Source organism: Elaeis guineensis, chromosome 4, assembly GCF_000442705.2.
Source record: "Elaeis guineensis isolate ETL-2024a chromosome 4, EG11, whole genome shotgun sequence".
Lineage (NCBI taxonomy): Eukaryota > Viridiplantae > Streptophyta > Magnoliopsida > Arecales > Arecaceae > Elaeis > Elaeis guineensis.
The window spans coordinates 1,214,706-1,226,309 of record NC_025996.2 but is presented as its reverse complement, the minus strand read 5'-3'; the positions used below and the strand labels follow the sequence as shown (position 1 = coordinate 1,226,309).

Here is an 11,604-nt window from a genome sequence, read left to right as displayed (position 1 = left end):
TGGTTGGAATACAAGTTCAGTTTTAAATTTCGGAGTCCTGATCCTTCGACGTTCAACGATCCATCGGCCCCTTACCAGGACCGATGCACCTACGGGAGTCGATACTCCTTCGACGTTCAACGATCCATCGGCCCCTTACCAGGACCGATGCACCTACGGGAGTCGATACTCCTTCGACGTTCAACGATCCATCGGCCCCTTACCAGGACCGATGCACCTACGGGAGTCGATACTCCTTCGACGTTCAACGATCCATCGGCCCCTTACCAGGACCGATGCACCTACTGGAGTCGATACTCCTTCGACGTTCAACGATCCATCGGCCCCTTACCAGGACCGATGCACCTACGGGAGTCGACAGCCCACGCGATTGTTGTCGCGACTTCCGACCAGGCTGCGGCCGGTCGAGGGATATTCGGCTTACCACCGTTTTCACACAACGCGACCTTAGTCGCACCCACAGCTTCCCGACCGATTGACGGTCGGTCGAACGACATCCGGCTTGCTACCATATGTCGGACGACACAGAACCCGACACAAGAGCTTGGGGATCTGACTTACTATCGCTCCCCCGACACTGCGCCGGTCGATGTTTGACTGAACGCATCTACGGAAGTCCGACTACCGAACCTTTACCAGGTTCGGTCGGCTCCCGACTTAACAGATGCGCCCGACCGGTGACTTCAACTATTGGAAGCCGACCTAAAGTCGGGACACAAGCTACTTCGGAGCTGTGCAAGTCGGTTAAGTCCTACCGACTTACCCGAGTTGGCGACTTCTCTAAGTTGGTAACTAGGGTTCGACATTACAGCAATAAGAGACATTTCAAACAAAAGACACAAGAAAAGACAATTTCATTCATTGATCGAAGAAAATTACAAAGTCGGGCCGAAGCCCGATTACACGTATTTTCAAAAAGAAACAAAAAGAAGACGGTCGGCTGGACCGGTCATTCGTCCTGGTTGATCTCTTCGACCGACGGAGGATCGGGAAGGATCGGCGTCTCGACCGTGAGCGGCGCTGGGTCAACGGCAGAAGGATGTCCTTCAGTCGGCAAGGGACCTTCGGTCGGCTCCTGCTCCGGGACGGCTTCCTCCGCTGGGATGACGCCTCCCGACAGCTGGTCGGCCTCCTCTTCGGCTCCCTCCTCTTCGGCGAGTAGCGGGACGACTCGGCTGACGTCCACCTTCGGGTACAAGGCATGGACGGCATCCCGACCGTCCTCGAACCCGACCCGGTAGGAGGCAAAGCCCGACTCGAGCATCTCCTCCTTGTACCGATCGGAGGCCCGGAAGTCCTCAACCGCACGATCGGCCGACTCCCTCGCCGATCGTGCCTCGTCCTCAGTATGGGCCAGCTCCTCCCTCGCCAACTCCGCCTCGGCCCTAGCAATTTCGACGTCGATCTGGGCGATGGACAACTCCTCTTCGGCTTCCGCGAGCTTCCCCAGGCTGACCCGAAGTTGCTCGCGTTCCCCTTGGAGTTCGGAGGTGGCACCGTCCCGTTCGCGTCGAAGACGACGCACGGCCCGACCTTTGTGCTTGGCCTCCTTCTTGGCCGACTTCAGTTCGGCCATAAGCCGGGAGACCTCGTCCGTCAACTTGGCCTCCCGGTCGGTCAACTCCTGCAGTTGGTCGACCAGCCTCGTTCTTTCGGCCTCGACCGCCGCCGACCTTTCTTTAAAGGCTGCCCGAACGTCGCCGAACCTTCGGTATCCGGCCTCCAACTCGGACATGGTGAAGATCAGCTGCCGACGGAAAAAAGCTTCGTCAGAATTATGTGTCAAGCAAAAATTCTTCTAAGGAAAAAGGTGACGCGAAGCTTACCTCCACCATTGTCGGGTAGAACCGCGACAGCATCTCGGTCACCTGCCGAGACCGCAACGATTGCACGTCGGTAGGGAGGAGGATCCTCTGGCACAACCTCCTCGCAAGGTTGTGGTCGGCCAAGGCCGATACACCCTCAGGGTAGTATGCGCTGGGGGGCATTGATCTCTCCTCCTCCGAGGGCTCCATCGGGGCTTTCCCCCGATCAGCTGCCCCAACCGATGGGGCTAGCAGCGATGGGACGCTGGAGTTCGACCCGGCGCCCCCCGTTGCGCCAGCGGACGCCTCCGGACGATGTTCGGCTTCCCGAACGTCATCCGGCTCCACCCGCGGCGGCGAAGCCGCCGACACTCCTTCGGCCACTTCCTCGGTCGGCCTCTCTTCGACTTGGACAGTCGGAGCCGCGAGGGCTATGATCGGCTCCGACCCCTCGGTCGCCGACGCTTCCACGGTCGGCGGGACTGGGGTTGGTCTCTTGGAAGGGCGCGAAGGGCCAGCCCCCGACGCTGGCCTCTTCCTCGCGGCGGCAAACTGACGAATCTCGGCATCGGTCGGCCTCATCCTCGGCGGTGTCCCTGCAAAACCGACCAGTGTCAAAGGCCGGACCAGAACTACCCTAAAGCCGAACAAAAAGAAAAGCTGGGGGATCGGGCGATACCTATTCGGGGGACCAGACTCAAGCCGGCATCATAGAGAGCTTGCTCGGTAACAAGCTCCCTCTGCTTCGGGACCGACATGTCTTTGAGTCGGTGGAAGTCCTCCCGGTCGTCCGCATCGACCCGACTGTTGTCGTTGGCCTCAGTTCGGGGTACACCCCAGCGGGAAGGAAAGCCCCAAGAAGAAGAAGAAGAAACGAAAAAGAACTGGTTCTTCCATCCTTGAATGGACGATGGAAGACCGGTTATGAAAGCAAGACCCTTCCGGGGGTTGAAGAGCCACCACCCTCGGGCCTTAGGGTGGGGTCGGAGCACAAAAAATGCCCGGAAGAGGGAAACGCGAGGGTTGGTCGGCAAAAGCTGACACAACAACGCGAAGGAGATTATCAGACGAACAGAGTTCGGCGCCAGCTGCGCCGGACAGAGTCCGTAGTAATCAAGCAGATTTCGGACGAACTCCGGAATCGGGAGCCGAAGACCCGCGCGAAGGTCTTCGACATATAGCGCCAGGTCGCCAGGCGGAGGGTTGTTGACCCGACCGCCGGCCCCTGGAGCGGAGAGCCGAAACTGCTCCGGGATGCGATAGTGCTCCCGAAGCTGATCGACATTCGGCCCCGAAAGCGAGGAAGCCTCATCTTCCGGAGCCGATCGAGAGTCGTCGGTCGGGTTCCCCGACCGAGCTCCCTGGGTCGGTTTCCTGGTCATTATGCAGGAACCAAAAGAGCAGAAAGGGAAGAAGAAGGAGAAGAGGAGACCACGAACCCGATGGACCCTCCGGAAGTGGAGAAGAGCTCTGCCCGCGACGACCGAGAAATCGCCCGGACAGAGTTTCCCCCAGCAAATGGCGAGTGTGGGTCCTGGGTCCGGGAGGTCCTATATATATAGGGCCGACCGACGGCCGAGATGCTCCCGCGCCGACCAAAGACCTCCAGATGCGCGACGCGTGGCGCCCGCCGGTTGGCTGAGGATTCGGCGCGTTTCGTCCCGGACGCCCGCACCGCCCTCATTAAATGCCGGAGCGGACGCCGGCCAACCACCATGACACGCGGCGCGCGGGGGTTGGCTCCGCAGTCGGCCGCCCGCGCCGGTCCGCGTTCCCGATGGGACGCCTCACCCGCGATCGATGCCGAATATCCGATCGACTGACGCCGTATCGTCCGACGCCCGATCTTCTGACACCGACGTGACGACTGACGACGACAAGACGTGGCGTCTGACACCTGAAGCCGGCGCGACTTCTGGCATCGACTAGACGTTCGGATCACTTGAGATTCGTGAGGTGTCTGACAACGGATCAGCCGACGGTACGGTCGGATCTGCACATGCGACAAATCCACTCCCAGTCGTCCGGTCTTGCTACCCGAATGAAGGCATCGGCCAGCTCTCCACCCGATTTAGGAGTGGAGGGGGGCAACTGTTGGGGGATACCCACCGACCGACCGACCGACTATCGGAGGGCCCGACCGGCTGGCGGCCCGACCGACTAAGCCCGACCGACTAACCAACGGCCCGACGGACGCCATCAGCGGCTAACTACGGCCATTCCACGGTCCATTCCCGACCGACTAAACCCAGAGGTCTGGTAGCCGACCCACATGAAGCTCGCCGACCGACGGAGGAGTCCGACGCCACTCTGCTGGCCACCGACCTGGGGTCGGCCGACTCCACCAACCACCGCACGGTCGCCAGACGTTGTCAGCCCTGACACGGACATGCGGCACAATTACCTAGGGACATTGTCCCGCCCGGAGCCGGGTCAACCCTGGCGATTAGACGGCTACACGGTGACATGACGTTTTCACGGCAGCTCTGACAGTCTACAGTGAGTTGACAGTCCCTCACTTGTCCGCGCCATTAATGACGGCGCCATACCGTGCTCCACTATATATACCGGGGAAGGCAACAGTGCAAGGGATCGATCCGCCCGTCTCTCCCACATACGCAGGCTCGCTCCTCTCTCTCTCTCCCTCTCTCTTTCTCAGAGCTCTCTGTCTGCATTTCACTGTTGCCCAGTCACCTCTCTGACTTGACCGTCGGAGGGTCCCCGTCGGAGCCGCCTCCGGTCAGTGCGGACTTCCTTTTGCAGGTGCACGCTTCCCGACGATCGGGCGACGAGGCGATTGGCCGCAACATATATATATATATAGATGAACTGAAAGTTGGAGCATTAGACAAGATATACTGTTGCAACATCCTCTTGATGAAGAGATTACGATAAGCTGTCCGACAAAAAGAAGAAGAAGAAGAAGAAGAAGAAGAAGAAAGAAGAGATTACGATAAGTTCGTACGGATCTAATCTATGCATATCTATCTGGATTGAAACATTCTCCATTGACTCAACTAATCACTTTGAGGATGTTCCATTGACTGGAATAGGTAGGTCGTAATGGGGTATCAATTTCCTATTCAGTCTATTCCCATATTCGATAGATAGCGTATTTAGATACAGAAATGCTAATTTCCACGGATATCGGATTTTCCCTTTCAATAAAATGAGGTAAAAACGTACCAAAGCCAAAAAGGACCTGGTATCCTTTTGCATAGTCTTAGCTATGTGTGTATAATAGAAATAGATTCCTAATATGTTATATTATTGATATTAATTTTGTACTGTGACTAATTTACAAGAATTTATAATTATATGTATTAAGATTTTAAATTATATTTATGTGTTATATTTTTAATATTAGATAGTTGTCGAAGTATTAATATCTTATATTACATATTATATTACTAACATATAGTATTTATATTATTAATGATATTATTATCATGTCATAAATATATGGTAGTTATTTGATATTATTTCTATAATAGTGAAATTATTGTAACTGTTATATTTTGATTATATTTTGTCTTTATTAAGCATTATTAGATTTTTTATTATTTCTATTTTTATTAATATTATTTTAGAAGATTAATATATAATTGCAAGAGAAGATTAATATATTACAAAATTAATGTTAATGTTGGTATATAGCATTACTATAGTTGTTATTATAATATCACATCTATATTATACTACTTGATATTATATTACTAAAACTTGCACATTATTTTTAAAATCATTATCATTATATTAATACTTTTTGTGAGACTAATTTATTACAATTCACTAAGGAAGTTGGACATAGGTAAGTTAACATAAAGCATCATCTAATGCCGCAACTAAGTTGTCGGATGGTTCCCTCATGAGTTATAACAAATACGAACAATGAGAGAAGTGAGATAGACATATGGATCACTAAAATAACAATATTTCACATAGACATGAGAACTAAGTTTCCCAAGATTTATGTTCAATTAAGAACCTTATATAGAAAAAAAAAATCATTAATAAAGATAATGAGATCCAAAATGATGATAAAACAAATTAAGACAAAATGTAGGATTTTGAATAATATTGTATCTTACATAGATAAGGGTTTCAAATGCAAATCCTTCTTCACAAGATCCAAGGTTGAACCTACTAGTAAGCATGCTCTTGTTAAGAAGCTAATCAATTTATTATTTAAGTCTCAATTAAACCTAAGTATGAATTAAAGCAAAGAATGATCGATGTCAGAAGATAAATAGTAGAAGCTTCCGAGCAACAATTATCCACTGAATCACCATAAAATTTGGATCCAATGAAGTTTTGTTAAGTCCACAATTATTTGAAAATAATTTGAGAATTTGCCACATCAATAGAAGTCCACGAACCAAATCAAGCTTCAAACAATCTAGCCATAGTTTGATAGGATGGTAAGACCGGATCCACAGTCGGATCAAAATGAAGTTTGGATTAAGCTACAAATGTTTCTCCTTGGATTTGAAAATGAGGGGAGTGGTGGAGGGAAGAGGAAGGACCGGAAGATAGAGAGGAAGTAAAAGAGGTAAGATGGCAAGGATAAGAGGGGGAGAGATCAGGGTGAAGGAGGTTATGGAACCAGCATGGATTTCAGTGATTGATATTCAAAATCCGTGGCCATGGAGGACATAGTTGTGTGTGTAAGTAATGCTTATTAAAGATAAGATCCAATTATCATTGGGACCGATGCAAAAAATTGTAGAGGTGGCATAACTTGTCGCTAAAGAAGGAGCCAGCAAAGAAAGACATGGATGCTGATAGAAGAAATAGAATTGGTTAGTCTTGGAGAGGCCAACGATGGTATAGCAACTGGAGAGGAGCAGTGCAGGCGAGGGATGAGGCTTTAGAGGGAGAAGGAGGGATAAAAATGCCTGTAGACATCAAGCATCATTGAAAATGTACCTCTAGAACTAACCAATCCATGAAATTGTCATATTTAAAGAATATTTTTGTAATTAATAAGTTTCTGATTAGTTATCAAATCATATAGGCTCTATGTGACAACAAAGGCTAATTATTAAGTACACTTTAAATTATTCTTAATAAGATATTTATTTTATTTCCTTTCTAAGAATGATGATGAGTCCAGTAGGCCATTACTAGTATCGGTCCCATATTTACCTCAAAGTAAGATGAGTGGATGGGCTCATCTTGGTAAAGAGCAAGATGGATAGATTTAGATGAGGGGTGGGGGGTTGGATGGACTTGGGTTAGGTAAAGCTTGAATTTTTTTTTTTAATACAAATTTATGTTATTCTTTTACCTTAATGAGAGATTTTATGAAGAGTTATACATATCTAAATCGAGTTTCACGACAAATTTTATCATTTCTAGTACATGCTTTGGATCCATTGCACATCGAGTAAAATTTGCTCCATTAGAATCCGATTAGGATGAATATCTCATGGATGGAGTAAATTTCTATTCCTATTCTATCGATGGGCTATCTAAAAGGAAGTTGCAGTAGATATACTTTTTTTCCATCCCTAGCCCTTTAGACCACAAGGAATATTATTCTTGTATTCTGTGATAATTAATATTCATATATGAAAAATCAAGCACATCCATAATTCCTGTCCATATTTATTATCTTGTGAATACGGTAAGGAGTAGTGCTTTTTAGTTTCTACTCGATGCAAGAAGAGATTACAAAAGTAATCAATCTCCTCCTAACCTTGCTGAAATGCCAATATTCTCCGGTCCTAGTAATTAATTAGTGGAGGATATGGCATGGAATAAAGTGAATACTTTGCTTTCTCCTTTGGCAACCAAGGAGTAAAGACTAGCTTTTGACTAAGCCAGAGATGAAGTAAATGAAATCCCATCCTGCCTTTCTCCATCAACGACTAGCGGACCCCCAAAATCCAACGGTCATCCTCCCACCTTTTCCTGGTAAACACCGACGCTAGCGGTGGGGCCCTCGGTTTCTTGTAGCCATTTTTTTAATTCTCCCATCGCCCGACAGCGAAGTCCTCCTACCGTCGGACGGCAGTCGCCGCGGTGGTAGATGAGAGGAACACCGCGAGGGTATTTCTGTCATTTGGGTGAAACGTGTTAGGGATTCCGCAAAGCACTCTTTGGAAAGCGTGAGGCCATGACATCATTAGAGGGATGGTATTAGGTTTCTTTCTTGCTAAGAGAATAGACCACACCCCTTCTTCGAAAATGACGACAACCGTCAAATCTAATTGGTTGAGTCAGCTACCCTGACCTGGAGAAGGTCTGGGAGCGCAAAGTCAATGGTGAAGCAAAAATCTTTTAGAAAGTAAAGTGTATTGTATGTTGTAACATCTGTTGATTTCAAAACTTAATTTGCAGGTTAAAAGTATAACTCCGACAGCTAACAAAAGTTGTGATTGGGGCTCGTGTGGACTTAAAAATTAGTCACTAAACACTGGTTTTAGTTGACTTGTTTATAGTTTGCTAGTCTAGGAATTAAACTTTTGACATGATGTTTTAATCTTGCCGCACTATTGCTCTATTAAAGTTTTTTTTTTTTTTTATCTTTTCTCGCTCCACTACTCAATGTGCTTCCACTAGCATCTTTTCCTAAAATAAATAATATATGATTTAAAATATGATAATATAATATATAATACGACAATAATATGTTATTGTTACCTTCATAGCCTGATAAAAAAATTCTTCATGATGAGTATGTAACAAGATCACCGAAAATGGATTCAGATGTTACAGCTAGATTCTAGAATGATAAATTGCCCCTGGCTCAAGACTTATACTATGTTGCACTAGATAAGGAAAATCGAACAACATTAGATGACCCTTAATACTAATGTGCATCGATCAAATATACACATATCAAATAATCATCTTCTTCTTAAAAATATATCAAATAATTATTAATTTGTCTTTTAAAACTATCCATTTTCTTTTCAGTTTGCTCCCCATAGATTAATTTAAAGAAAAAAATACAAAATCGTTTTTAGTATAAAACGTATAAATATGGTAATGCTATGATAACTTGGAAAAATTGCTCCATTACACCTCAAAAAAAAAAAAAAAAAAAAGAGGGAAAAAAAATGCTCAACTACCTCACAACAAGCATTTTACCTAGGTACGTGGAACATTTCAGGATGCCAGCTCAAGTGGAGAAATGAGATTAAAACTTTTTGGAGTTATAATTTTGAGTTACTAAAGTATTTTTTTAATCATTTTATTGATGCTCATATAGATCAAAAAGTTAATGAGCATAATAATGTGTATAATTCCAACGGAATTATGCATATAACGAACGAGATGCATGATAGTGGATGAACAACATGTCCTCATATTTTTTCAAGATATGCCCTTTCATATCTCTGACCGTACGGTTTTCTAGAAAGATAGAAACAAAGCTGTATTTTTTTTTTTAATCTTGTCGTGGTTACTGCAAAAATCTTATCACAATTTCAATGACAGGATTGGCAGTATGTTAAAATAAAAGCATATCCATAGGGCATATGAAAAAAAAGGAAAGAAGCAGCCATGACCTAAACAAACGCTAAACAGTCAAGAACCTTCAGATACAAGGAGAAACCTCGTGAGGGCAACTTAGGGTCCCCATAAAGAAGGGTCAATTTGAATGGCAACACTCTAACTTTATTATTTTTAATTTTTGCTAAATTTGACATCATCAACCATAATCTTGGGGATGAAATGACGCAGGCAGGGCGCGTGGTCGACTCCCTTTCTCCCACGCGCCCTTCTTCCCGCTCTCACCTTGTCTAACTGCAAAACCAGGGCAGCAAGATGGAACGGAAATCCACAGTTTTCATTTTATTCGCTCTTCTCCCAAGGATTGTGCCAGATCATTTTTTTTATCTATTTCTCGTCCCCTCTCGGGATATTCCAACCCAGATTTTCCCATACCTTTTACCCAGCATCCTTGCATTTTATTGTCTGTTTTCCTTCCTCCACCCAAGCCCAATGCCGGATATGTTAGCCAGGGGATAAAGGCTAATCCATCCTCAACAGCATGCCCATTAAATGAAACGGGCATTCATAAATCCGCTACCATATTCTTCCCTAGAGACGCTCCCACCCCTAGTTTCTTATACGGCCTGTCCCACAGTAGTTTTTCCCTTTTGCTGTTTTCCAGAGAACTTCGAACCAAAGCCCACGCATGCAATATCTTAGCGACAAGATAAACCTAATTAATCCTCATCGCAAAACACTAACCTTTATGTATGTATGGAATAAAAAGGTAATCACAAAAGAGTTTATTTATTATCAAAACGAAGACCACGTTCATCTCACTGCGGAATTTCCATCCGGTAGAGCAAAATACAATACCCTAACTCGAGTCGAAAATCAGAACCCATCTCGAAGAAAAAAAAAAAAGCAATTTTTTCATTATAGAAAAAAAAGGAAGTTAAAAAAGGGAAATAGGTCCATATATATATATATATTCTTGTTTCCAAATCCATATGCATATCCGGCTACTTCCCTTTCACCCTAAAATGAAGAAATGGATAATAGCCATATGCCGGGGGTCTCGTCCAATTCAGTCTTCGAAGCCGACCTTCTCCCAGACCGCGTTCCGGAGCCGGCTCAGGTCCCGGCCCTTGAGGGTTCGCCCGATCCCCTCGTGGACCGAGAACGAGGCCCCCCTGCTCCGCCACAGCAGCTCGTGGGGCGGGATCACCGGCCCGCTGCCCTCCCCCTCGTCGTCCAAATCCCTCCAGCTGTTGTTGCCTATGTATTCCTCTCGCAGTATCTTGGACCACTCCGGTATGTTCATCGGGATTGACGCGGGCGCGGCGGGGACGCGATCTCGCTTCTCCGTCTTCTTCCGCCCGGTCCGGGCGACGGCGGGGACCGGCTTGTGGTGTTCGGCCGGCCTGGACTCGAGCGCGCACTCCCAGACGTCGGCCTCGTCGAACTCGTCCGAGGCCAGCACTTTGGATTCGCGCCCCGTAACCGGCGTGAATAGCCGGTACGCGTGCTCGCTCCGCCCTGCCATTTTCTCTCTCGCTCTTTTTTTTCTTATTTATTTCCTTTCCTCCCTCTCTCTCTCTCTCTGTTTTTATTTTTCCTCTCTCTTCTTCCAAGAGAGCTTTCAATGTATTATTTATGTATGTACGGCACTGAGGGAAATAAGAGAGAGAGGGATGGGGAAGATGCAACGAAGTGACGCAGTTTTGTAGCTGGCGGACTCGGCGGGGTTTTTTATAGAAGGGAAGGTGCGGGGCGTTGCGATGACGCGATGTGGATAAGGCTCTCTCTCTCCCTACCGATTCTGCCCTTATTTGTTGCGTTTATTTATGAAAACGCCATCGGGACCATACATGGCGCCTCCCTGGCTCCGACGTGGAGCCCACATCCGGTCCTCCGCCATGACATGAATTGATTGAATCATTGAATCACAAACACTTTCCTTGTAACGCTAATAATTGAGTAGTTCTTGTTGCGTCGCAGGCGTCCGTGGATTTGATAATGGCGAGAAATTAAAATTGGGGTGACGTGTCTTGGATCTCACCGGCTTCGTGCACGTGAGGGGTGGCAGTCATCTTTGCCCCCTGATGACTGGACACCCAGAACGAGACCCGTTTAGAAAAGTGCAAAGCCATGGGAAGGCTTTCAGTTGGGTCTGCAAATCCGTTCGGTTGATATGATGGACCGCCCGAGTCGATCGAATGTTATGTACAACTATATCTAATTAACATCTTAGTACTTGTTATCTCGGCTGATATAGTAAGCATATCACTCCATATTCTTCGATTCTCCTCTCATTACTTTACATAGGATTTTGATATTAAAATCAAAATCATTA

The 11,604-nt window shown here is 46.7% G+C and overlaps 1 protein-coding gene across 1 annotated transcript; it reads right to left on the bottom strand.

The window, feature by feature from the left end:
* Positions 1 to 10,036: 10,036 nt before the first annotated feature.
* Positions 10,037 to 10,957, bottom strand: LOC105044291 (protein S40-4). Its single transcript, XM_010922114.4, has one exon. It carries the CDS (start codon positions 10,792 to 10,794, stop codon positions 10,336 to 10,338), a length of 459 nt encoding a protein of 152 aa, XP_010920416.1. The 5' UTR covers positions 10,795 to 10,957; the 3' UTR covers positions 10,037 to 10,335.
* Between the last annotated feature and the right edge of the window lie 647 nt (positions 10,958 to 11,604).

What these genes read in the sequence shown, in the direction of transcription:
- LOC105044291 (XM_010922114.4), bottom strand. Translation starts at nt 10,794, where the DNA reads ATGGCAGGGCGGAGCGAGCACGCGTACCGGCTATTCACGCCGGTTACG.